A 25,786-nucleotide genomic window follows, 5' to 3' on the forward strand; every position below is an offset into this window, starting at 1 on the left:
TTATAATGTGTGTAATGCAGTTGATAGTCACTCAGATTTAAACGTATTGGACAACAATGTCACTCTTAAAAGATATATTTTTGTAAAAAGTATGAGGTTATATGGCATATGATTAGTGCTGCAAAATGTCACGAGCATCACGAGATGTTCACCAACGAAAATAATGAACATATCCGTGGTAGTTTGATGTTAATTGCTGATACTCAATGAAAGTGCGTCATGACATGCTTGTCCAACGCGATACTCTGGCTGACAAGCTGAGCTTAATTCCGTCGCAAACATGACTTTTTCTAGCTGTGAACAGTGCTGTCAAATGCCACTGTTTCGGTCACCAACACTCATGACTGAAACGAAGCTTAAATCAGCTCACGACGTACACAACTGAGATGATCAGAGGTGAAACTCAAACATTTGGTGTATCAATCACATGCTTGGTGACATTTTGTTTAGCACCCAACTCTTGGTCACTCACTTGATCACGACATTTTCTGTCGGTGATAATCACGACATTCTTGGAACATACTTTGCGTGAGGTTCCAAGCAACAAAATGAGCATGCTTTCTTACTCTGTTGCTTTGACAATGATTTTATTGTCTGTCGGGTCAAACAGAGCGAGAAAACATATATGCCCACCGACAGAAAATGTCACGACCAAGTGATTGGCCAAGAGTTGGTTGCACAAAATGTCACCAAGCATGTGATGGTCGCACCAACTGTTTAACTCTCAGTTCTGATCATCACAGGAGAGCTCGTGACCCAGACCTTTTTTTCAGCCGGAATTTGTCATGACTATGTCAGTGATATTTTTCAAAACTACAGTAAAACAGTAAAAACAGTAAACAAAACAGCTATAAAACAGTAAAAAAAAGTCATGACATAGTGACTGATAAAACTGATCAAGACTGATAGTGACTGATAGTCACGAAGCATGCATTGATAACACCAATCGGTTTTGAGTATCACCTCTGATTATCACAATTGAGTACGTGACGCTGACATGGATTTTGTTTCAGTTCGATGTTTTATGACATTGACAGTTACATTTTGCAGCACTGCATATGACTACTAAAGGTCCAATAAATTGGTTAAAAATCCTTTTCGCAGTTGACAAGCCAGTTCAATTATTTCAAAATCGTATATTGTTCAAAGTAAATAGTAAATGTAGATTTACCGAAAATGTGATATACTGATATACGCTTTTCCGGTTCCTATTTCAGAACTGCTCCACTAGTCGTACCACGGCCGATGCCCTTACAACCGTACCGGCTCACTTCGATGCACCCCTTACGCAGCAAATGTCCACGACGATCAGCTAAAGAGACCGCACACAGTCACTAATTCAGCCCCCTTGGACGGAAGTCCCTCGGCAAGAGGAGATGCATGAAGTTGATAATAGTACTTTAGTGATGGCGATCAACCGTACAACAAACAAACAAACGAAAATCGTAGGAGGTCGTCGTCGTAATTCTGCCTCCTACATCTACATCTCAATTACTCTACCCTCAGGGTTGTTAGTACGCTCCGGCAATACATATAACCACAGGAGAAAAGCCACAAACAAAACACGACGACACGTGCTCGCTTTATGAACGCTCAACTATTTTTGTCGCAATGCCCTCATCGGCTACGGATCTTTCAATATATAAAAACACACAACATAGTTCTTCCAGCAACAGCACAGTTTGTACAAAGCGTTGGCAAGAGCGGAGCACGTTGCACGTTTGCGCGGTTTTAGGATGCTAATTTTGTGCAACACACGTACGCACACCGAGAGGAGCACCACGGCCTTTTAGAAGATGATGCATTTTGTTAGCGGTGGAAAAAGCCACACAAGAGAGATCCATTAGGCTGCTTATTGTTAATGGTGTCGCAGAGTTGGAAGGCATAATTTGTGGTTAAAAAACACACACACGAAACACAACACGAGAGGTTGAAATAACGGTTGTAAAGCAAATCACACAGATTTTCACAGTCACAGAGGAAATGTTTGATATTCAGCTAATGATGATGATCAGCACACAACAAACACACACACAAATGGGTACAGAAGAATGATTTCAATGCATTTCAATGCTTTCGCTAGCGTAGTTAGTGTGTGTGCAAGCGAGAATCAGTTTACGGCACAGTGAAGTCATAAAATTATGATCGCAGAAGAAAAAACACATACAGTAAACAGTTAAAAACGGGGGTTTAAAAACCCACCGCAATAGGGGGCAAGGGAATACAATTGGCAGGATCAATTTGCAAAGCAAAACTTAAGAAAGATCTGGTGGAATTCAGGTTAAAACAAAAAATGGGGACACACAAATGGTGCAAAGGAAAAAAAAGCCAACAAAAAGAGAGCAGAAACAATTTAATCAATATACAAACAAACAAAAAAGTTGATAAAATCACAAACACACACACACACAGACAAAACCGGCATACAATGTTAGATTTTAGTGGTTGGGTAGTGAAAGTTTATTTTTAAAGAATGGTAAGAAAAAAAGCTATTGTTTTAAATATACATTACAATCTATAATGAAAGGAAAATAAAGTAAGCAAATGTGGAGAGTGATGAAGAATCAAAAGAATTGGACCGTTTCTGATTTCCTGAACGAAACTCGTTTCTGATAGACGAACGAAATAATAAGATGAGTTGGATGTCTAATGCAGTGGGATGTGTCTAAAATTAGGCATCATGCTGCTAAGACCTGCGTGAATGCGGAATGCGCTCTTAAGGGAGGAGATGCAGTGGCGCATTGGGATGCGTTTAAGATTGTTCCACTTGTGAACGGGAAACACTCTTGAAGATCGCTTTTTATGGGCATTGTTTGAAGGGGGAAAATAAAAGTAACACCTTTGAAACATTAAAAGTAGTTCTATTTTTAGGTTAACGATGGTGTAAAGATTGCTTAGTACCAAGCCTATAAATGATAGATGATGATAATGGTAGAAAGAAATGAATTTAGCATCATATGACCATATGATGGAATTTTCATCAACAACACTACCAACACTTTGTTTACAGCACCCGAATTAACAGTTGCTTTGGATTCAAAAATATCATCCTGCATGTTTTATTGGCAATTTGTTTGTTTGGCCCAACAGCCAGGCATAACCCCACGATGACGTCGAAGCGTGCTCGTGTCACATTGGAATGCTTTCGACGGTTGATTGTTGCTCACTCACTCTCTCCTTATAGCGTTTATAATCAAAATTGTGACGCAAACAAGGAGAAGAGCCGTAATCGAAAGTAAAACAGTGAGCCTGCGCACACACTACGGGACACGGGGGTTCCTAATGTTATGATCAGGGTGCCCCCCAGAGGTCATTCGCGCTTGCAGTGGTTTGCAGTGGAGAAGAAGTTAGGAAAGAGGAGAGGACGAAGCGGGAACGAAGAGAAGGTGATGGTGGACTTTTCCCCAAAAACACAGATGTGAACCGAAGGTCATTCGAGCGAGAGGGCATGGAAACATGGGATCGAAATCGAAAGTGAGGCGCACACTAGACACACCCGATTATCAGCCACGGCAAAGGCGATAATCCGGTAAGGCGTGCCCCCTCCCATGTGTCTCTGCTGTTTGCTGGAAATGAAATGGAAAATAACAGCCGCCTGTCGTCGATTAGAACCCCCAGAGCAATTGCTCTTATCAGCAAGCACATCCTCATAATATGGGGGATGCGGATGACAAGGCGCTGAAATCCAAGGCACGCTCTTTCTGTTGTCAATGGGTACACCGAAATTATTAGACGCGCAATCTATCGTACCCCGGGACACACCCGTATTGGGTTGGTAGAATTCCATGTCATCGTCTGATAAGAAGCCTGGGTCTGGGTTTAGCTACTTCTTACGAGAAGAACAACATGCCACTGCAATGCAATGCGCCAAGGGGCAAAGAAGATGTGTGCATCTGTTCGAATTGGAATCTATTTCCATCAAAACATTCCAATTGGCGAGGTTTTACTTCACGAAATGCTTCCCGCCCCAATTCGTCGAATACCCTTGTCCAATGTCAAACCGAAGGAAACGTGTTACGGGTTTTCCGCGTACCCATACGCGGGATGGAAATTGAATTGTTTTGCCCGAGTTTTTCCCCGCCGACGTGGAGTCGCACCCTCACGCAACGAATCCGTTAAAACCCGAGAGGGAGCATTTTTCCCCTCCCGTGGATTACTTGGATGGTGGTGTGTGCGCGAGAGCGTTTGGATATGTGTGTTGGTATGGTTTTTATCACGCGATCACCGGCACGTCGGTGTTAGTGTCAGGGGTTTGCAAACAATTTGTGCGCTGAAGATATTATTAGTTTTTTTTTTGTAATGGCTTTTTGTTTTTAAATTAAACGATAAAATTAATATACATAATAACAATTAAGGGTGGATGATGGCCAGTGACCTCCATACTCTTCTCCCGTGATCTTCACACAGTCCTCAAAAAAATATGTATATATAATGTAACGATCAACAATTAAGTGTTCTTGAAAAGTAGGTTGTTTTTCAAAGTTAATCTTCAAATTTGCCATTTGCCAAGGTTGTTTAAAACCTTTAATATAATTTAGTTGAAACCAGTACCTCTTTCAAGGAGTTTCATGATCGCAGAAGAATGGCACGCAAACATGCACTATTTTGCATCGTGCGTGGATATGAAATGCAATCTATTATGCAACTTACGTGCTCGCAATGAATTTTGTTAACACTGAACCTAATATTGTACACCACAACAAATTAATTATTTGTTATGGAAATAATCCTTTGCTGTGCATTGTAAGTCCCTATCTCATATTTAGCGTTGTTTTTAAATCCAAATATAATATCGTTATGATTCAAATTACGGACAGCTTTAAATTCCGGACATTCGGCATGTTTTTTCTTCACACCCAGTACCTGGACAATTTTTTTTTAATTTTAAATATTTGCCATGATTTACTAGAATAAATTAAAAATGTCCTACTGACCCCTAGTAGACCCTGATGCCACAGTAAATAAACATTTTCTATCACCGCTAGAGGCAATCTTAGCATGCCAGTGTTATTTCTTCGATAATTCCAATTAATCGCGCCCAAGTGCATTGAAATACATCGGAATCTATTGTGGAAGTATTTATCAACGCGAAAATAACAGTGTTTTATGATATTGTGGTCTGAATTTCATAAAAACGCTTATTTAATTCTGTCCGGAATTTGGAGCAATATTGATTATCTTGATTTTAATTCGGGACAGCCGAAGTAAATTGTGATTTATTCAACAACGATAGTTGAAGATGTATGTGACAAATGCATTGATGGCCGTACGGGAAAGATCGTCAATTCGCGTACCAGTTCTTGGGTTCTATTCATCTACGAATACAAGAGAAAAACAGCACCGAAATCCCGTTGTATTAAAGATCGTCGTTTTGTCGGTCTAGGAGGATTCCGACATCCAGAATCAAGTGTCCAGACCTTAAAACAAGTAAAAAACTAAAAAAGTGTAATGTGTGTGTGTAAATTTCAAGATTATAAATGGAATTTTGAGGCTGTCTATGGCGGAATATGAATCAAAATATCATTACGCTTTTATGATATTTTGCAATGTTTCGTATAGTAAAATTATTGGAAATCTTTATTTCTTCTCAAATGTAGAGGATGTTCTTTAGTAAAGTATGTAATACAGATGATCGACCGATTAAAATTGAAGTAGTAAGAAAATATTAAATGCTAAAATATGTCTTAAGTGTCCGTAATTCGAAGCAGCAACACAAACCAAACGATAGAATATTACGTTCCTCAACGTAGCTAGTTGAGAAATACAATATCTTTTCATTTGATATATAATTATCAGTTTTTTATGAGTATTTAGTGTGACATATCGTCAGAGTATAATATTTCTCGTCACTTCATACTTTCACTCGATCACTAAATGAACCTTTAATAAAAATCATTACAAATAGATTAATTCAAAACCCAAAATATAAGTGTCCTTTGCATTAACAGATCAGATATTTAAAGTATAAATATTAACTAAGATAAAACATGATTTCATTCAGCATGAATGCAATTCCGCCACTAAGTTTGAAACTCAACAGACTAATTGTTTCGCTCCTCGTGTACAAGAAATATGAAATTTACGTCATCTATGACGAAATGTTGGCGAGCAAAGAATGATGACAATTTTCGGCAGCATTGCACTTTCAACCGTTGCTGTGTGAATCATCAACCTGGAAATCACGGATGGTAAAGTTCCACGTTGAGCATTCCCAGTCGTTTATATTCAATAAAGAAAGGGAAGTTTGCCACCTGTGCCGTGCATGTGTTTTGCACTTTGGATTTGTATAACCCATTCCTTGACAATTGATCTTCGATGAGGTGGGGGGGGGGGATTGTAATCGAAGGTAGCCGTGATGCAAAAATGCACAACCTGTGTACACAAAGGCCCCTCCTGTCACAACAGCTCAAATTGAACCCTGCTGACCCCAAACAAATCGAACCAGTGTCGAAGCCAAAAATTATGCTTGCCAAAAAAAAGCGAAAAAGAAAACCGAAAAAGCAAATGCACAACCGATCGTTTGCTGGCAACAGACAACAGAAAGGCAGAGTTTCGCCGTCCCCCCGGTTAAGGGTCGTACATGTGTATGAGTTTGCCGGTCGTACGGATACGCCGTTGGGTAACGCGGAAGGTTTTGTATCTCGCGAGAACAAGCGCGTGCGTGTGTGTGCCACATGGCAAGAGCGAGATGCGCATGACCGCACGGCATCCGCCTCGGTGACACATACACGAACGGCTCTGCACTACTACTAACACCACCAGCGCACCGATCCGAACGGAGCAAAGCATTTAACGCGCCGGTACCCGTTTGCCCTTGATTGGACCTTGTTTGCCGTACAACTCTCCGCGGATTGAACGCGAAACGCATCACTCAGTCTCCAAAAGCCGACGTGTGAACATCGCGCCTACAGCCTTCTCTCGGGAAACTAGCAGGCCTTCTAACGGTAAGTGGCAATAGTGTGGTGTGAGGTGAGGTGAAGGTAGTTGCTGTGCCTGTGCTAAAGAGGTTGGAATTTTGGAGGAAGAACTATCCATCCAAATTATCCCTCCTTTTCTTCGTTCTACCCTTTAATCTCTTTTGCCCCTTGATAACATCATCCCTTGCTTATTTCCACGACAAAAAAACGAGGCCATTTTTGATCGATAATTGTCAATGGGCGAAGAAAAGTGAAATGTACCAAAGAGTGTATTTTTTGTTCGTCTACATACGTGCAGCAGGCGTGCTTTTTCCGGTCCTTTTTGCTCAGCAACCGCGCCTGAAACTGTGATGCTTCCCATCATTCCCGTATGCGACACGAAGGGAAGTTCTGGAATGTTCCAATTATTATCAGCCGACTGGTGCATGTGTGGAGTGAGGCAATAAGTGCACTCTTGCGCCTAAAAAGAAAACGAAAAGAATGTGAATAGAAATACAGTGCATGTAAATTCTTTCCAAATGAATCGCCCTGATGTGCGGCGATGCTTACAATGGGGGGGGAGTTTGCGCGAAAAAAATGGACTCCTATTTCAATCAATTAATGGCGCTGTGCGTGGGTGTGTTTTTTCACTTACACTTTCACTGGTGGGGAGCATTAAATTATAAAAAAGGGTCTCCATCTCCATCTTTGCTGCTAATTCCGCTTGTTATGGGAAGCTTCATTATCATCGCGCTGAAAAGACTCAAAGGGCGCGCACACTATTGATTGTATTACACAATCGCGAACACCGTTCAGGCTTTAGAACACAGAGACCGTGAAAGCAGTCGCGCTGCTGTGGTCGGTACCGAGGTCAGCTTTATCAATTGATTAATGTATTGCGCCCTCTGCCATTTATACATTAATAGTCATTTGTGCTGGACACCGTTCTTCCAGTGTCTTTCCTACTTGCTTTTCTACCCTGCTTCTTTTCCAATAGGATTTGTGTCCACAATTACCGGCGAAGTTGATGCACAGAGGACCACTTTTTCCACCTGACCTCTAAACGACCTTTCTCGTGCGAGGCTGACGCGTGCACGGGCCCATCTCTCACACTCGCTCTCTCCGGCTCCATCTCTCTCTCTCTTGGTAGTAGTGGTGTGGTGTGATGGTAGCGTTGAATGAGATGCGATGCGCGTGTGCGTGTGTTGTACTCTTTCTATCGCTTTTGTTTCTACCGGCTTCTCTCGTGCCGCGCGGATCACGAACCCAAGCGGATGATGATGATGTTAGTGAACACAGCCGTAGGGACAGTTGTATTAAATTCTGTGTTCGTTTTTTGGCTAATGGAAAATTCCCATTTCCAATTTCCTAAACGACAACAGTAAAACAAGCAGTTAATAAATAATTGAATTAAATTATAAATACCTAATTTTGTTGCAGTACAGTAAAACAGGTGACGTAATTCCTTCTAGTATCTGTTTTATGCAATGGCGCGTGGTGTTGTGGTAAGCTGGCTGCCTATTCTCGAATCGTTAATTTAAAATAGGAAGCCGTCGCCTACTGCGATAGCGTTTATAGCCCCTTCTTTGTTCAACCAATTGAGTTGGCTACGAAATCGGAAAAGTGTTCCCGCCGCCTGCTCTGTGTCGGCTTCGGCGGCCCTCTCTAGCTCTCCTCTCCCTGTTTAGCTTCTATTTTTAACCGCCGTCGATCCTGAGCATTTCCGTTTTCCTCGGTGTTGTGTAATCGAACGAATCGTTGACACAGACGCGAACAAACCAATCTTCCCCTTTTGTCCCCCCACCTCTTCCCAACCCCTATCGCCTTGAATTTGAATTAACATAACCCCACAGAAAGGTTTATAATTAAAACGCTTGTTCTACTACTCTACCCCCTTTCGTGCCGCCCATAACAGTTCGTCGTTTAATCTACAACAACTCCACCGCTAAACATGTCGAAGATCGGAATTAACGGATTTGGCCGCATCGGTCGTCTGGTGCTGCGCGCCGCCATCACCAAGGGTGCGTCGGTGGTCGCCATCAACGATCCGTTCATCGGCGTCGACTACATGGTGTACCTGTTCAAGTACGACTCGACGCACGGTCGCTTCAAGGGCGAGGTGTCCGCCCAGGACGGCTGCCTGGTCGTGAACGGCCAGAAGATTGCCGTGTTCCAGGAGCGCGACCCGAAGGCGATCCCGTGGGGCAAGGCCGGCGCGGAGTACGTCGTCGAGTCGACGGGCGTGTTCACCACGACCGAGAAGGCATCCGCCCATCTGGAGGGTGGCGCCAAGAAGGTCATCATCTCGGCCCCGTCCGCCGATGCGCCGATGTTCGTCGTCGGTGTCAACCTGGAGGCGTACGAGCCATCGATGAAGGTCGTGTCGAACGCGTCCTGCACCACCAACTGTCTCGCCCCGCTGGCCAAGGTCATCAACGACAACTTCGGCATCCTGGAGGGTCTGATGACGACGGTGCACGCGACCACCGCCACCCAGAAGACGGTGGATGGCCCCTCCGGCAAGCTGTGGCGTGATGGCCGTGGTGCCGCCCAGAACATCATTCCGGCGGCGACCGGTGCCGCCAAGGCGGTGGGCAAGGTCATCCCGGCCCTGAACGGCAAGCTGACCGGTATGGCGTTCCGCGTCCCGACCCCGAACGTCTCGGTCGTCGATCTGACCGTGCGCCTGTCCAAGCCGGCCACCTACGACCAGATCAAGCAGAAGGTGAAGGAGGCCGCCAACGGGCCGATGAAGGGCATCCTGGACTACACCGAGGAGGAGGTCGTGTCGACCGACTTCGTCGGCGACTGCCACTCGTCCATCTTTGACGCGAAGGCTGGCATCCAGCTGAGCGACACGTTCGTCAAGCTGATCTCCTGGTACGACAACGAGTACGGCTACTCGAACCGCGTCGTCGATCTGATCAAGTACATGCAGACCAAGGATTAAGCTCCCTCGGTTGATTGTGTGGTGTGGCGTGGTGCCGTTGCGAGACGAGTGAGTGAAGGGAGTAGTTGGAGCGGGAAAGGAACACTGCTGTTGCGTGCTGCGTTCGTAATACGTTCGTGCTTAGGTGGACTAGGCGGAGGGGATTGATGCGGAGGAAGCGGAATGATGGGGGGAGACTGAGGCAGTACTGTTTTGGATGGCTTGATGGCAGGTCGAGACACGACGGTGATCGACTAGTCCCAATCTCAAACGTCGTTCTCTGACCGCTTACCTAGTGCAGGTATCCTTTTGTCCATCTTTGTGAGATAGCTAGAAGGATACGCTTGATGTACCTAGTCGCGAGAGAAGAGAACGGAGCGAAAACGGGAAGATATGCTCGATCACCATTTTCCAGAATACTTCTACCGTCTTGGCCATACGTTTATCAAGCATCCGGACAAAACATCACGACACCAACCTCACAACCCTCCAGAATTGCGCATCCTTCCGTCTCTTCCGTTTCATCCTCATTCTGGCGGCTCCTTCCTTCGTGGTCCCGTTTTTCTTCCACCGGTTGGAGGAAGTGGGCACCACCGTTATACGAAGCAGAGCAGAATGTTGGGACTGAAATCCACTGGAAGGACTTGGATAAACAACAACCAACCAACGTACAACGCTCTAAGTCCGCTAACAGCGCGTAATTTATTATAGTCGTCTCGGTTTATGCAAACGATTTAAGATCGCTTCGTCGTTATACATACATACTATCTATGTTGCATGTAATAATGGAGAACATTTCACAAACATACACATAGAGAACACACACACAGCACACAGACACACATTACATAGACGGACTTCATACATGGCACTACACAGGAGAGTAAACCAACCAACCAACCACCTCCCCCCTCCAAAATGTTCTGTTTAGTTGGTAAGGATTAATGATATAAAAGTAAAAAGAAACAATAAATTTAAACTGCTAAAGCGTTACTAGAACCAAACACAAATGGGATTTTGTTTCTTTTCGGTTAATTTGAGTTGGATTGGTGTTGTATTGGATGTGTTCATATGCTGTTCTTTTGCTTAGCTCATGCGGCTCTTGAGGAGAGCATTGCGTCATCATTGGTCTGTGTGACCTTGACAGCAGGACACAGGCCGGGAAGGGTTGGGAAGTATTGGGTGAAATAGGAACTGCGCATCGATTCGTAAGTAATTCGGGGTAGAATGGGCAACACGTTCGCTACCTCGAACAAAGGAATTTTGTCCAAAAAGGAACAAAGTCTTATCCCGGGCTTACATGGTTATAGCTACCGTTCTCTGATCGTCTTGTTGTATGTTGCTAGATTTTCGTACCCTTACCAGGTGATCAGTCTTACTTCTGTGTGCTGCTATAGTTGCTTCCTCGAGCTCTTGCAGAACGTGTCCGTCCGACTGTCTGGATTTAGGGAAGGTTTTTTGCCTTCCGGTTTGGGGATGCATGGCATACTAACATTTAGGAACATGACAACAACACTTATAGGGGTTTTCAGGGTGTTATCATAAATTTGGGACACTTTCTTGACTCTTTTTCACACGGGAAGTGGAACTTTATGAGAAGTACACCCTACGACCCTCTTTTTGGGTAGTCTCATATGAAGTCCAATATGAATTTCCTTGAAAACCCCTGTTTTGCCCTGACAGATTACAGACTTCCTGCAAGACGACACACACTGCTAAGACATCGGAACGTTTGGGTAGGGAACCCTCACCGTACCTCCATCAGCACTGTCATTAACAGCTACCCTAAAATGGCACATCGTAGAGGATTATTCAAAAATGGGCTAAAAGGATCTAAAGTTACAGGGCACATCATGGGCATAATAATCCAAAGGGCTCATACAGGGTTTCCCACGATTTGCTGGTTGGGTTCCCGTAAGTGTTTCCGTTCGTCTCACGATTTATTCACCTTTTTCCATATATTTTTGGATCGTTCCCACGATTTATTGGAAGCGATCGATTGGAAATCAATTCAATTGATCTAATAAAATCGATGCAACGCCCAATAAATCATGGGAACATCATGAGAATCAGCCAAAAATCCTAGAGAATAATAATAGCCCCTTTAAGATTTACATTATTAACATTTGAAATACTTATAATAATTATAATAATAAATTTAAAGTTAACTTTATGTAACGAGAAGTGGATTCTAGGGTAACCTTTTTGGGAAACCTTTTAGATTCGAATTGGATTATTATATACGAACTCCAGAAGAACCTTGTGCGACCTTTGCCACTATTTCAAGATGCATATATTCTAAAGTTTTTAAACAAAATCAAATAAACAGACGTTGAAAAATATTTTATTGTTAACTAATCAAGTTCGATCAGGATATGAAATTGGTTTTGAACAATTGGACATGGATTTATTTTATTCCAAACAACTATTAAAAATGATAACATTTTTTTGTTATTGTGAATTTTAAACACTTTCATATACTTTATTTAATTGTTAAGAATATAAAAAAGAAAAGATCATATTAGATCACACTTACATGATCCTGGTGCTAGGAAACTTAGAGCCAATGAATGGAGCACCAATTGCATTCTAATTAGGAGTCTTTTTTCGCGACCACTTAAAACTATCGTTTGTTTGCTATTGGATTAAGTGTTTGTTTGCTGCTAAAAATTTGAATATTGCTAGAAACTATATCATTATTAATTGTTTTCATTTCTTTATACAATTTTTTTTCCTACCTAAAGGTGCGCGTACAGTGGTTGCGTGAAGGGGAAAATGATTTTTTCGGGTGGTTTTTGGGTGCATTTATTTTTTAAACAAGCTGAGCTGAACTATGAGTTAAATCAAACATCAAACGATAAGGAATTGCATTCTCCGATGGATAAACAATGATCATTTGACCCTTCAAATTTAACCCAGCAAATCTGTTTTATCATTTATTTGCTCTTTCAATATCAGAGAAGAGTTATAAAAGTGCAGTTGAACGAAGAACGATCCTTGCTCTATTGCAGATTGGAATTATAACACCGTTTGATGCATATAATTAATGTATCATCTTGTTTAGAAACAAATATTACCAAAAAAAACCCTCAAAATATCATCTTCCCATTCATACGCTACCTTCACGCACTGTGTATGATAATTGAAATAAGTAAAAAAAAGTGCATTGATTCAGCAGATCCGCTTTGTTTGTAACTCTTCAAAAAGGCAATGTAAGTAAAACTGTAGTAACAGTAATGTATCAATTCCATCCAAAATAAGATATCGAGCTTTTTTATCACAAGTTCTTTTCTCCTTTTTTTGCTCTCTTTCTCTCTGTTGCAGTGAAAATTGCAGGGAGCCTCCTCAGATAGACATTTAATCAAGAAAAAGCAAACAAAAGTAAATTGTTGTGCTGCTGCTGCTGGATGCGCTTACAAACTATAATTGATTGGCAAATGAACAATTAAAACCTATTCGTTAAGCTCTATTTATTTCAAGCGTCTCGCGCAACTACACCCTTTCGGCGGCACAAGTTCAACTGTTTAACTGTTCAATCGGTAAGAAATTGTATATAATTCTAGAAATTACATTTCTTTATCAATCGGACACATTCTGTTGAATGCGTTTTTTTGTTTTGCGTGATTTTCACGATGCACAGCTCCACTGACTTGTCTTGGGTTTTAACTTTACACAGCTGAACCTACTATCGCTCTGTTACGCTTTGCAGTTGGAAGAATTGGGTAGCTGTCTCAACCATTCTGCCAGCTCTTTTTTCACCGAAAAACCTTATCGTTGCAATACTTACCTTTTAACCGGCGATGCTTCCCCGCTTTAATCCGTTCCATTCGTATGCACCCCGTTCATTTTGATGGGCGATTCTTGCTTGCTCGGAACCGCACCGTTCACCTGCACCGCAGCGGATGTGCTCGCCTCACTCTTCAGTCCATTGGCACGCTCGCGGATCTGATTAAGCTCCTGCGCGTTCACCTTATCGTTCGGCATTGTGCTGCTCGGGCTGCACTGCTGCTGGAGCAGCTTCTGCCCATCCTTGAGGTAGGAATCGAGCTTACCGACCGCGGCCAGTATCAGCCCCAGGAACGGTGGCGAAGGTTTGAGCGGGCGCGACAGATACTCGGGATGGAACTGGGTCGCTACGTAGTACACGTGGTCTTTCAGCTCCATAATTTCCATGCGCTCCTTTTCCGAGTCCGTGCCGACGAAGCGCATGCCGTGCGATTCGAGCTGTGCCACATAGTCCGGGTTCACCTCGTACCGGTGCCGGTGGCGCTCCTCGATCTGCTGCTTGTTGTTGTACAGTTGACCTGAAGGAAGCATAGGTGGGTGAGTGGGTGCAACAGAAAGAAAAGTAAACGAATCGTGTTGGAGGACATGCTCTGCTTACGTATTTTGCTGTCGCCCCGGAAAATGGTCGTCCGTTTGCCAAGTCGCATCGTTCCGCCATACACGCCCGTATGATGTTCGGGCATGTCGATCACCAAGGGATGGGGTGTATCCGGGTTCGATTCCGTCGTATGTGCACCCTGTGGGAGAGGAGGGAAACCATGAATTACAATTAATGGTATTTGATTTGATTGAATTTAATGTTTGCTCACCTCCAATCCAAGCACATTGCGAGCGAATTCAATGACGGCAGCCTGTAAACCGAGACATATACCGAGCATCGGTTTGCCATTCTCGCGTGCCCACTGACACGCACGGATTTTGCCCTCTAAACCACGCGAACCGAACCCACCAGGTACAATGATACCACTGCAAAACAAACAAAACGTTTCAATTAACCTTCGCACCGATCTACCGGAATCTTCCATCCACTTACTGGCTGTTGGTCAGATCGTGCCACGCATCGTAGTACAGGCTGGTGTTTTCTATCTTCGTCTCGCGCTCCAAATTCGACGAATCGATGAACGTCAGGTTCAGCTTGTACCCGGCCGCAATCGATGCGTGCAGCAGCGACTTCATCACGGACGCGTACGAATCCTGCAGCCGCGTGTACTTCCCGACCAGCGCAATGTTCACCTTCTTGTACACATTGTCCACCCGTTCCGCCAGATCGCGCCACGATTGCATAAAGTTCGCCGGCCTCGGCGTGGGCAGATTCAGCTGCAGCCGCTCCTTCAGAATGTCCACCACGCCGGCCTGCTCCATCAGCAGCGGTACGTGATAGATCGAGGACAGGTCGTGTATGCAGATCACCTGATCCGGCGACACGTGACAGAAGTTGCTAATTTTGTCCTTCACCTCATCGCCGATCGGATTCTCCGACCGGCACACGATCATGTCCGGGCTCAGGCCAAACCCGCGCAGCTCACGGACGCTTGCCTGGGTGGGTTTGGTTTTCGGTTCACCGGTAGCCCGGGGCAACGGGACGAGCGATACGTGCGCCACGCAAAAGTTTTCCTTCTTCACGCGAAACTGAAACTGGCGGAAGGCTTCAACGAACGGCATGCCCTCGATGTCACCGATCGTGCCGCCCAGCTCGACGATGCAGACCTCCGGCACGATGTTGTCCTTTACCGGCTGCTTCGCTACCCGCTCCACCCATTCCTGGATGGCGTCCGTTATGTGCGGAACCACTGCGGGGAGAGAGAAAAATAGGAGATTTAATAGAAATAGATATTGGAAGCTGTAAGCAGTTTAATTACAGGGTTTGTTGGCCAATTGATAATCGCGTGGCAAAAAAAATTAACAATTTTATGTCTTCATGAATGTTTTTTCTTATTTTTTTGTACTTCAATTGCTAATTGCTATTAAATTGATATTGTATTGAAAATGCATATTAAATTGATTAATTAAATATATTTTTTTATTTTAAAATTCGTTTATTTTTTTCTGGCAGAGTCATTTACAGGGTTTTCCACGATTTATTTGTCAGATTCCATATTTTTTTGGGCTCGTCTCACGATTTATTAATCGTTTCCCATACATTTTTTGGTACGTTCCCAAAATTTATTGGTATAGTCCTATTGGATATAAATACAATTGAACCAAAAAATTCTGGGAATCGACCAAAAAACTCTGTTAACGCACCCAAAATATATGGGAACCAACCAACAATTGATGGGAACCACGATTTATTGGTTGTAAAGCCCTGTAATACAATAAATTTTAATTTTCAATTGAGACCCTCATATTGAGAATATTGAGAAATACTCATATTTTTTACTAAAAAGGTCGTACTATCTAAAATAAATAAAGGTTAAGCAAGAAATTCGCAAATTAATTCTGCGTAGAAAAAATAAATAAATTGAAAAATAAAATAAATTGCATAAAACATAAACTTTCGCTGTTTTCAAAATTATACAAACGTTGGTTTGAATCTTTAAGCGGTTCTGCAAGGAGCTGTAAATATGTTTTAAACTATTTAAATAGACATTACTGTTTGATCCTTAATTATGTTATTATAAGTACGTCTTGGGTTTCTTATTATTTATTATTATTTTTGTTAAATAATGTTGGAGACGTGTCTGATATTTTTAAATCCTATGCGAAATTATACAACCCAAAAACAAATCTGAAGTGTTAATATCGAGACTTTGCTAGGCCGTTTTCACTTGTTTGGCTTTACTCTTTTACCATCCTTTGCCTATTGCGGCCATCATTTACCTATTTCTTTAAAATCTTTAGCTAGAAGAATACTTATTGCACTCACTGTATATACTTTACACAAGTAATTAAATTGACCTGTATGTGTTCTTGTCTAAGTGCAAAATATTAGGTATGGTTAAACATTTCTTCCAATCCAACTGATCCAACTGATACATTACGAAGCAAATGCACCAGATTATCAAACATATAATAATGCATAAAAGTCTTAACAAAATTCGTAATTTTCCAAACCGTGTAAAATTCAATACATTTCCCACCTCTCACCTACCTTGAACGGTTTTGCCAAGATAATCCCCGATGCGCTCCTTATCGATCACCATTTTATACATTTTGCCCGTAGTAATGTTGTTGTCCTTGTGCAACACAATGTCCAGAAAACGCTCATAGTTTCCCAGATCCAAATCCACCTCACCGCCATCATCAAGAACAAACACCTCACCTAAAATGGCGCAGGAATAGAATAAAAAAATAGAATTTAATTAGCAAAATATGAAATAAACAATCTGCGGCCGATGGGACAATTGCACGCCAAAACCAACACGCAAAAACAAGAAAAGAAAGAAGATGCACACCAGCAACAATCACTCACTGGCCACTGTGTACTTACTTGTTTGGCTTTTTCGTTTTCCCTGACAGTGAATGTTACCGTCACGGTCAAGTTCGCTTCGTGGGTTTAAAAATAAAAAGGTATCCCTTTTCTACACGACCGCTTCTTGCCCAACGAAATATCATGCCCGTGAGCTTGCTTGCTTTTTTCTCTTTCTCTTTCTCTTTCTATCTTCGTTGAGGACTATTTCGTCTAGCCGTTTGCTTACCGTGTTCGTATGGGGAGAACGTTCCTGCGTCGATGTTGATGTAAGGATCGATCTTGATCGACGTTATGGGTATGCCGCATGCGTTGAGCAGCGTGCCGAACGAGCTGGCGATAACTCCTTTGCCAACGCCGCTGATCACACCACCGGTGACGAGTATGTACTTCATGCTGCTGCCTTTCTTCTACGACGTATTCGTTCGGTTCGGTCAATCAATTAGCGTGTCTCAGTGTACACACAGCAGGTTGTGACGATGGCGCTGTGTCTCTATGTGTATCTAACAAACTAAAAGAAGAAAAGAATATGCACGTCAATGTACGAACGATTTGGGAAAGTGGTTGATAGGGTGTTAGAGCGTGGTTTGTGCGTACGAACGAACCAACCGTCTAGCCCGTTCGTGCCCAACTGGTTCCGGTGCGAAACACTACACTATCTTCAAGCGGCCTTCACCGCAATAGTGCACACAGGCGGATGTTCAAGTACGGGGGCACAACGCGGCACGATTACAGCCGTCCTCGTGTGGCAATAGTGTTGTACCAACCCGATTTGTTTGCACTGCGCGAGATAATTGTTTGTAAACAAAGAACCTAGACGGTAGGTAAGTAGGTAGCCCTCCCCAGCTGATCCCCTCTGCTGGTGTAGCCCCCTCTTGCCGGGCTTATGTGCCCTACGTCGCGAATCAAAAGGAAGTGGTGCGGTGCGATACTTCAATGCAACAAAATGTGCTCGGGCCTTGTACCGGGACCTTTTAATTCACCTGCGGGTGTATTACCTGTGCCTTCTAACAGCAGCTACAGTGGCGCACCGCACGGAATGGATGCCAATTGCGAGGAAAGTACACTTTTCGTTCGCTTTTTGGCACGCGAAAATAATCTGCGACGGAATTTAAAGTGGCAACCACAAACACGCGGCTCGAGCTTTTCGTTTTTTCCGTCTCGGGCTGTCAAACGTCTTCCTTCAAATGCGCGGTGCGGATAGGGATGGTCCGGGCGAATGATAAGAAATCGATATTAAAATGATTTGTAACTGTTAGCACCTTGCTGATGTGCAATGAATGAGAAAACGTGCTGAAATACTTTACCAGTTCATTAAAAGTATTGTTTGCTGAAATGCAAGTCCACACAACTCGGAAAAAGCCGGTTTAGTCGGTTTGTTTATGGTTGAATTTGCCCATCACTATGCCGGATTGACGGTTTGACAGCTATCTTGTATTGGCGCGCATTTGTGTGCGCAAAAGCAAGGGGTGCTTAAGCAGCGTGTACACGGCTCGGACAACAACTGCAGCTACTGCAATAACAATTACTGCAGATCGTGAGGTTGGCGAGCTCCAAAATGGTGCGATTTTCGCTCGCTGGCGAGCGTTTTTGAAAGACGTTGTGAGGGTTTTGACCAAAGTCCATATAATACAGAGGTCGATGCATAGCTCGATTTTGGTCCACCATTTTGAAAGCTTATTTTTGACAGTTAGATGAAAAAGCGTTCACAAACGATTCCAAACAACCATACACTTTTTAGAACTAATTGTGCATTTTGTGCTAAAAACTTAGTTGTTGTTGTTAGTATGGTTTAGAGAGGCTTTGGCTCCTGTGGAGTTCTTTCGCCTCTTACTAAAAAAAAAAAACTTAGTTTTACTATACATTTCTTTCTCATGAACGTGGCATGGAGTAGTTTTTTCAGTAATTCAACACTTAAAAATGATCACAATCAGAAATCTGGCCTCTTAATTCTATCTTTTCTTGATATTCGTCAACTTTTTAAAGTACAATATGACAAACAAACGATGTAAAAATGGCCGAAAATGCTTTCAGACCACTGCATGCACAACAACTAAAACCTCAATGTATGCTACGATGAAACTATTGAAGCTTTTTCATCCAACTGTCAAAACTTTCCCACGCTGTTTGATCAAATGTTCTGGACGACTCGACCTCTGTATTATATAGACTTTGGTTTTGACGTAGCGAGCGAGGGTTTTTGAGACCGCTGCCAGACACACGGAAGAACGACTGCAATGAAAAAGTTTGATAACCGAAAAGTAACGCTTGTCATTATAAACGAATAAAAAGTGAGTTTTGTTTTCCTCAATTTTGATGACAATAGCAGGAATACTGAAGTTTAATTTGTGTTAAATTGATGTTTGGTACTGCAGAAGCATGCTAACAACTTATTCTTTAGAATTTCGCTCATCGATGAGTGGCGTTACGACGCGTTACAATGCGTTACATTTCGTTAATATATTTTTTTTCTTAACAATAGGTTTTTGGTTTGTCTGGCAGCGGCCTGAGGGTTCATGATGGCAGCCAAAAAGCTTATGTTGATGTGCGACTGTTTCGGTGGACAAAATTAAAAAAAAAACCTTCCCCCGCATCAGCTGATCCGGATGGCGGCCTTTTATGTACAGTCTACATTTGCTGGTCATTTTTTCTCTGTGGGAATCGAGGAAGGCCGGTATTTAACTTTTAACGGTGTTTTTATTAATGTACTTATTTCGTGCTGGTTTTGACGGGACGGTTTTGGCGAGCCAGAAGAGATGTTTTATAACAAACTTAACTGCAATCGGATGTTTTCTCTGGTGCTAACTAGCCCTCTTTTTCAAGATTACGCTTTTTTTTAGCGCTTTGCGCAGGACGATACTACACGCTATACAACTTCTAACCAGTCACACATGTTTGTTTATGTTTTTTTACGCGTCCATGGGACAAAGTTGATCGAAGTGTTTGAGGTGAAGACGGAGAAGGGGAGCACAAACGCTCACTTTGAAACGAGGACTGTAGGCGAGTAAAGGAGGGGTACAGAAAATGAGCGAAATGCAGCTAATTTGTGAACGTCAAATACCCTCGCCATGTTTTACGGGTCTTGCTTCATTTTGACAGCCACAAAGAAAGATTGCACGAGACAACAAGGAGAAGAAAAAAATAAAACAGCAAAAATAATCAGGTGTGTGTGCGAAGGGAGAAAAATCGAAGCAGACAGAAACGAAGCAGAAAACGAAACGTGTTTCGTCATAGGATTTCTTCTGCGCCTTTTTAGAGTTTCGGCGAGACCCGTTTCAAACACTGATTCAGGGAAAGAGAAACACAAAGAGACAAAGGACGATACGCATACCAGCAACGGTATCGGATCAGCAAACAGCACCAAGCAGCACTACGCAACCCAGCAGCAGCAGCAGCAGCAGCAACATCAACCAGCAGCCGAAATGTCCGGAGTGAACCTATCACGCAACGAGGTGGTACAGTTTGTGCTGCGTATCTCGCTGCTCTCCATCGTCACCTACTACTCGGCGAAATGGCTCATCCGCAACCTGGACCCGTCCAACAAGAGCAAAAAGAAGGCGATCGAGCATGCGGAAGAAATACTGCGAAAGTAAGTGTGCAAGCATGTCCAAAGTCCCCGTGGCGACGGTCCCCGGCACAAGGGGTCACCGCGTGTCGAGTCACTAGGTTCGGTATGGCGCCTCCGTCTGCTGGTCACAGTTCAGGTTGGGGGAGGTTGATTGATGCCCACGACATTAGGCGCGGGGTGGTTATTTTTACTAGGGTTAAATGTCGGACGGGACTTGGCGCACAGCCTTGCTCCGTTATATAACGTGGTTCGAAAAGGCTATGCGCAAAGTGCCCACAAGGTTCGTGTTGCAGATGTCCATAAAAGTTTTATTTATTATTTTGAATAATTTTTAGGGTTTTAATTTTTTTAACCATTTTTAAAACGTATTTAATTAAATTTATTATCTTTTCAATTGTAGGCTAAGCCCAACGATGAAAAAGTCGGCACTACAAAATCTGAACGAGTACGAAATGGTCATTGCTTCGCATCTGGTGGTGCCAGAAAACATTACCGAAAGCTGGGACAGCATTGCCGGGCTGGATGATGTGTGCCAGGAGATCAAGGAAAGTCTCGTGTTTCCCGTCTGCCACCGGGACATGTTTGCTGGCTCGGCACTGTACCAGCCACCGAAGGGAGTGCTTTTATACGGTCCACCAGGTAAGGTCATCGCTGTCAGCCATTGTTTTGTGAAAATCACTGAAACCATTCCCCTTCTTCAAACTGCAGGCTGCGGCAAGACACTAATCGCTAAAGCGACCGCCAAGGAAGCCGGCATGCGCTTCATCAACCTCGACGTAGCGATGCTGACCGACAAATGGTACGGCGAGTCGCAGAAGCTCGCGTCGGCCGTCTTTACGCTGGCGGTGAAGATTCAACCCTGCATCATCTTCATCGACGAGATCGATTCGTTCCTGCGCGCCCGCAACTCGTCCGACCACGAAGCGACGGCCATGATGAAAACGCAGTTCATGATGCTGTGGGACGGGCTGAACACCGAGTCCGACTCGACGATCATCGTGATGGGCGCTACCAACCGGCCGCAGGACCTGGACAAAGCCATTCTGCGCCGCATGCCCGCCCAGTTCCACATCGGGCTGCCGAACGAGGAGCAGCGGCACAAGATCTTGCAGCTGATTTTGGCCAACGAAAAGGTTGCGCCGGAGGTTGACTACCTGCAGCTGGCCCGCAAGACGAACGGATACTCGGGCTCGGATCTGAAGGAGGTGTGCCGCAATGCGTCCGTCCACCGGATACGGAAGGTGATGAAGAACAAGGAAATAATGAGCGCGGTCCGGGCGGCGGCCAACAGCAAAGCACAGGCGAACGGCACGGCAGCTGGTGGATCGCAGCTACCGAACGGGTTTAATGGGGTAACGGCACAGAACGGTGGTTTGGAGCTCGGTACGCCCGCCATTACGATGGAGGATCTGGAGGAATCGTTGCGCAGCATGAGGCACTCCAAGTACACGACCGGTGTGCTGAACGATGCTAGGATCGATTTGGACTAAAAGTGTGGTTGGAAGACTTGGGACTAAACCAGTCAGCCGGCCCAGACAGCTAAGATTTAGATAGTCGCAGATTATCAGATAAGTAGGCAGTGACGCCGGTAGAGATAGAAAGCACATTCATTGCAGGGAGTGTGAATTCTTATTGGAAAATGATCATACTATTCGATGGATGGTTGGGGTTGGGTTTGGGATGGACAGACGACGAGGTATGGCTAACAGGCTAACCAAAATGAGCATTAAATTATCAATTGTTAGTAGACACGAGGGTTTGATCGAATATGGAGGAGCAAGATTCGTCGCGTGTCTGTGACGAATTACAAACGCAGCAGGTTTATGCTGTTAAGATCCTCTCCAAAGGAAATGTTGATTTTACGACTGTTGTTCTAAACTATATTGAATGTAATAAGCATTATACACACACAGCACCACCACCCCGATTGTTGCAAACCCAGCAATACACACCAAACAGCAAATACCGTAGAATGTGGAGAAAAGAGCATAAGTGTAGGTCGTGTGCCGTTGAATGTAGAACATAATAGATACATAGAACCCGGGGGAGAATACAGCAATAGCACTTGGTTGCATACGAACCCACGCGAGACCCCCCGCATAATCGCTTCAGCCGTTGTAGATCAGTTAGCAAGCTAGTTAGTAGTGTGTGATGATTCAGCCAGATCGTGTGTGCGTGTGTGCGCGAGAGTGTGTATAGGGATTAGGTTTTTTGTTGTTGTTGTTTTAGCCAGCATTCTTCTTTTTAATTTTTTTTCGGTTTTCGGCGTGAGCTGCTTGCGCTTTTGTGTTTTCATAAATTCCTTAATTCACTTTCCTTTCATCTCTCGGTGGACGATTCCGTTCGATGGCATCTTAAAACTAAAAATCGCGTAGGTTAACATAAGTTTTGTAATTGGATAACACCGTTGTAGATACTTTGAGTTTAAGGCGATGGCGTACAGAGAGATAGGGAAAGGGAGAGAGATACACGAGAAAATGGGAAGAAGTCAATATTTAAAAATAAAAGCTAAATAAAAAGTTATTGAAAATCTAAAAATGTATTTTTTGGAATAATCATAATCTGATATTTTTTGAAATAACCTGCTTTAGCTCAGGGCTTGGCAAAGTGTAATCTACGAAAACAGGTATTCTTTATTACGCTATTATTGGAGAAAAAGGAATAGAATAGAGAAAAAGGACAGCATAGTTTCATTGTAGATTTTTGCTGAGTTTTTCCTAGATTGTACGATTTGATTTTAATCAATAAGTTGCATTATTTCTTCTCAACTGATCAACGTACTAAGTGATTGCGCTTTTTACACATTTTCCGATGATTTATTAGATTTGATAGATACCTTACAGGCTGCACTTTTTCAGTAATTTCTTGCTGTATTTGGCTGAATATAGTCAAACAATGATTAATTTTATCTGTTCATAGAGATTCAATATTTCATTTCAAGCATTTCAACAAGTTGAGAAATCCTCGTTGAGAAAAAGCTGCTTCATTATGCAATCAGATCAAAATCCCTGGGAAATATATATATTTGTAAAGTCATTGTCCAAATTGTGATTTGCACGTTGGCAACCACGGTGAAAAATTATTTGTGCTAAAAACCTTAACAAACAAGCATAACAATGGTTTTACAAATTTCCGAATTAATGTTCATATATTTGGCGATGATGGAATATTCCTGCGATTGTGCAAGAATAGTTTTGAGAGCTACTCTTATATTATTTAAATATTAAAATCATGATTTTTTCGTGCAGTTTTCAAATGTTCGGGAAAGACAGACACCTGATATGGGAAAGATGGACACCATGAAGGGGTCTATCTTACCTGTACAAAACGTTGGAGATTGAAGAGGTTTATAGTATTTTAATATATCCAATCGATTACCACGTCCTGGTACGTACATAAAAAAAGACTTAACCAATTGCAACAACGATTCATTAAGCAGTGAATTTAATAATTGGAATAATAATAATTGCGCCACTTCTATCATTTGTAGAATGCAGAATCTAATTGCACATCTATTCCTGAACGATGTCATATCAATGCTTCACCTTTTTATTGCTTAAAGTTGTCGTGACAATATACAGTGGAGCGCCGTTTATCCGGGTACCTTTTATCCGGCTTTCCGTTTATCCGTGCTGATGAGAAATGACAGTTCAATACAAAAGTGACATTGCGTTATGAGGAGGATATTTGAAAAAGCGGTTATAAGAGCACATTGTCATTACAAAAACACTATAATGCATGGCAAATTTTAAATATTCTCTTTGGAAAAACATGAAGTTAGTAAAAACTGGGTTATTTTTATCAAAAAATAAGAAAAATTTCCAAAACATAACCAGGAATTAATGATAAAATATATCATTTGACTCATTATCCGTGTTATTCGCTTATCCGGGCGAGGTCAAGTCCCGAGAAGCCCGGATAAACGGCGCTCCACTGTATTGGATTTCGTGTAGTGCCTCATCAGCGCCGTACAAGTAATAACGTAACGACTGCATGGCTGCTATTTTGACTATTAGTGTGCCGTTTTTCGCATATTGTCATGCTTTCTCTTGCTGCTGGATGGTTTATATCTTCGAGTTACCCTTATTTGACCAGTCTGAAAAATCAATTCACCTCAAAGAACCTGTCGCGACGGACGAAGCTGGGAATTTACAGTACCTATATAGTTCCGGTACTCAGATACGCCTCTGAGACATGGACACTGCAGCGTATCAAGCTCGCCAGGCTCCGGTGGGCTGGCCATGTTGTACGCATGGAAACGGACGACCCAGCCCGTAAAGTCTTTTCACGCCATCCACAAGGACAGAGGAGGCGTGGTAGGCCCAAATTGAGGAGGCAAGATGGGGTGGAGGCGTCCGCCATTAAGGCCGGGATAACGGACTGGCAGACGAAGGCGCGAGCTGTTTCGGACACTCCTGAGGCATTCTAAGACCGCAAAGCGGCTGTAGCGCCGGATAAGTAAGTAAGTAAGTACCCTTATTTGATGGAATCTATTAATCACAAATTGATATTAGAAGTAAAAATAATCAACAAATTCGGTGTCCATCTTTTCTTACGGCAGAGTGTCCGCTTTTCCCGCTTTTTTGTAAGGATGCTGAAACCACTAGAAAACAAAATTTTTTTTATTGCTTTCATTCTCGCCAGTTTTTTGCTTAACAACTGTAATTATTTCTTATAAAGTAAAAGTGTAGTTTAAAAATCATAAATTGCACTAATCTGGCCCCGTTGATTAAAATAATTGCCGACCCCTGCCTTCGTTCATTTAGTGAAACACCATGCGTCTCCATTCAAGCTTCATCTTTATGTTGATTTAAATCAATTAGTCACACAAATATGATAACAACTGTTTCTTTACTCTGTTTTGCCACAAAAGAGAGAGAGAGAGAGAATAAGAATGAACAGGACAACTTTATCTTTCCCAAAGGAAGAATAACGACACAAATCAAACAAAAAACACACACAACCACACGCAAAAAAGCAGGGCCGGAAAGAAACAGCAACAAAACCTCGCTAGAGGTCAAAGGAACTCTCAGCGATGACACTTTGTCACATGTGCCTCCGAGGGCAGAAGGAGTAGCGTCCCTGGGAAGCGCGCGATTCGTGAAAGTGAACGCGCTTCAAAGCTTGCGGATCGCAGTCGGCGCTGCACAAACACCACCAGCCGTGCGGAAACTCTCGCTCTCACTCTCTCTCTCACT

The 25,786-nt window shown here is 43.1% G+C and overlaps 5 protein-coding genes across 12 annotated transcripts in view; 3 read left to right on the forward strand and 2 right to left on the reverse strand.

The window, feature by feature from the left end:
- The window catches only part of LOC1278998 (6-phosphofructo-2-kinase/fructose-2,6-bisphosphatase), a 73,161-nt gene extending 70,591 nt beyond the window's left edge, over positions 1 to 2,570 (forward strand). For all 5 annotated transcript variants that reach the window (XM_061656872.1, XM_061656875.1, XM_061656876.1 and 2 more), the window contains one exon: positions 1,218 to 2,570. In XM_061656872.1, coding sequence (XP_061512856.1) covers positions 1,218 to 1,316 — 99 coding nt within the window. In that variant the 3' untranslated portion in view covers positions 1,317 to 2,570. The remainder of the gene's footprint in view (positions 1 to 1,217) is intronic.
- The window catches only part of LOC133393204 (uncharacterized), a 38,294-nt gene extending 30,044 nt beyond the window's left edge, over positions 1 to 8,250 (reverse strand). The window contains exons 1-2 of the mRNA XM_061656884.1: positions 7,552 to 8,250; positions 7,210 to 7,377 (exon numbers count right to left, since the gene is read on the reverse strand). Coding sequence (XP_061512868.1) covers positions 7,210 to 7,377; positions 7,552 to 7,602 — 219 coding nt within the window. The 5' untranslated portion in view covers positions 7,603 to 8,250. The remainder of the gene's footprint in view (positions 1 to 7,209; positions 7,378 to 7,551) is intronic.
- LOC1278999 (glyceraldehyde-3-phosphate dehydrogenase 2) lies at positions 6,642 to 10,829 on the forward strand. The gene is made up of 2 exons (XM_318655.3): positions 6,642 to 6,944; positions 8,812 to 10,829. Exon 2 carries the CDS (start codon positions 8,848 to 8,850, stop codon positions 9,844 to 9,846), a length of 999 nt encoding a protein of 332 aa, XP_318655.2. The 5' UTR covers positions 6,642 to 6,944; positions 8,812 to 8,847; the 3' UTR covers positions 9,847 to 10,829.
- A 1,318-nt stretch (positions 10,830 to 12,147) lies between these two features.
- LOC1279000 (CTP synthase) lies at positions 12,148 to 18,457 on the reverse strand. 3 transcript variants are annotated; one of them, XM_318656.6, is made up of 8 exons: positions 18,328 to 18,457; positions 18,019 to 18,201; positions 17,250 to 17,531; positions 16,703 to 16,873; positions 14,645 to 15,401; positions 14,421 to 14,577; positions 14,210 to 14,348; positions 12,148 to 14,129 (listed from the first exon to the last, which is right to left on the reverse strand). In XM_318656.6, the coding sequence occupies exons 3-8, from the start codon at positions 17,413 to 17,415 to the stop codon at positions 13,639 to 13,641; spliced, it is 1,881 nt and encodes a 626-aa protein (XP_318656.5). In that variant the 5' UTR covers positions 17,416 to 17,531; positions 18,019 to 18,201; positions 18,328 to 18,457; the 3' UTR covers positions 12,148 to 13,638. The 3 variants fall into 3 exon arrangements, with proteins under 3 accessions (XP_318656.5, XP_061512855.1, XP_061512854.1); XM_061656871.1 differs by lacking the exons at positions 18,019 to 18,201; positions 18,328 to 18,457 and adding an exon at positions 17,630 to 17,932; XM_061656870.1 differs by lacking the exons at positions 18,019 to 18,201; positions 18,328 to 18,457 and adding an exon at positions 17,626 to 17,811.
- A 1,621-nt stretch (positions 18,458 to 20,078) lies between these two features.
- Positions 20,079 to 23,126, forward strand: LOC1279001 (outer mitochondrial transmembrane helix translocase). 2 transcript variants are annotated; one of them, XM_318657.5, is made up of 4 exons: positions 20,079 to 20,183; positions 20,277 to 20,609; positions 20,989 to 21,227; positions 21,297 to 23,126. In XM_318657.5, exons 1-4 carry the CDS (start codon positions 20,089 to 20,091, stop codon positions 22,076 to 22,078), a joined length of 1,449 nt encoding a protein of 482 aa, XP_318657.5. In that variant the 5' UTR covers positions 20,079 to 20,088; the 3' UTR covers positions 22,079 to 23,126. The 2 variants fall into 2 exon arrangements, with proteins under 2 accessions (XP_318657.5, XP_061512658.1); XM_061656674.1 differs by having other exon boundaries at positions 20,109 to 20,609.
- Positions 23,127 to 25,786: the final 2,660 nt, after the last annotated feature.

Source organism: Anopheles gambiae, chromosome 3 (assembly GCF_943734735.2).
Source record: "Anopheles gambiae chromosome 3, idAnoGambNW_F1_1, whole genome shotgun sequence".
Taxonomy (NCBI): Eukaryota; Metazoa; Arthropoda; class Insecta; order Diptera; family Culicidae; genus Anopheles; species Anopheles gambiae.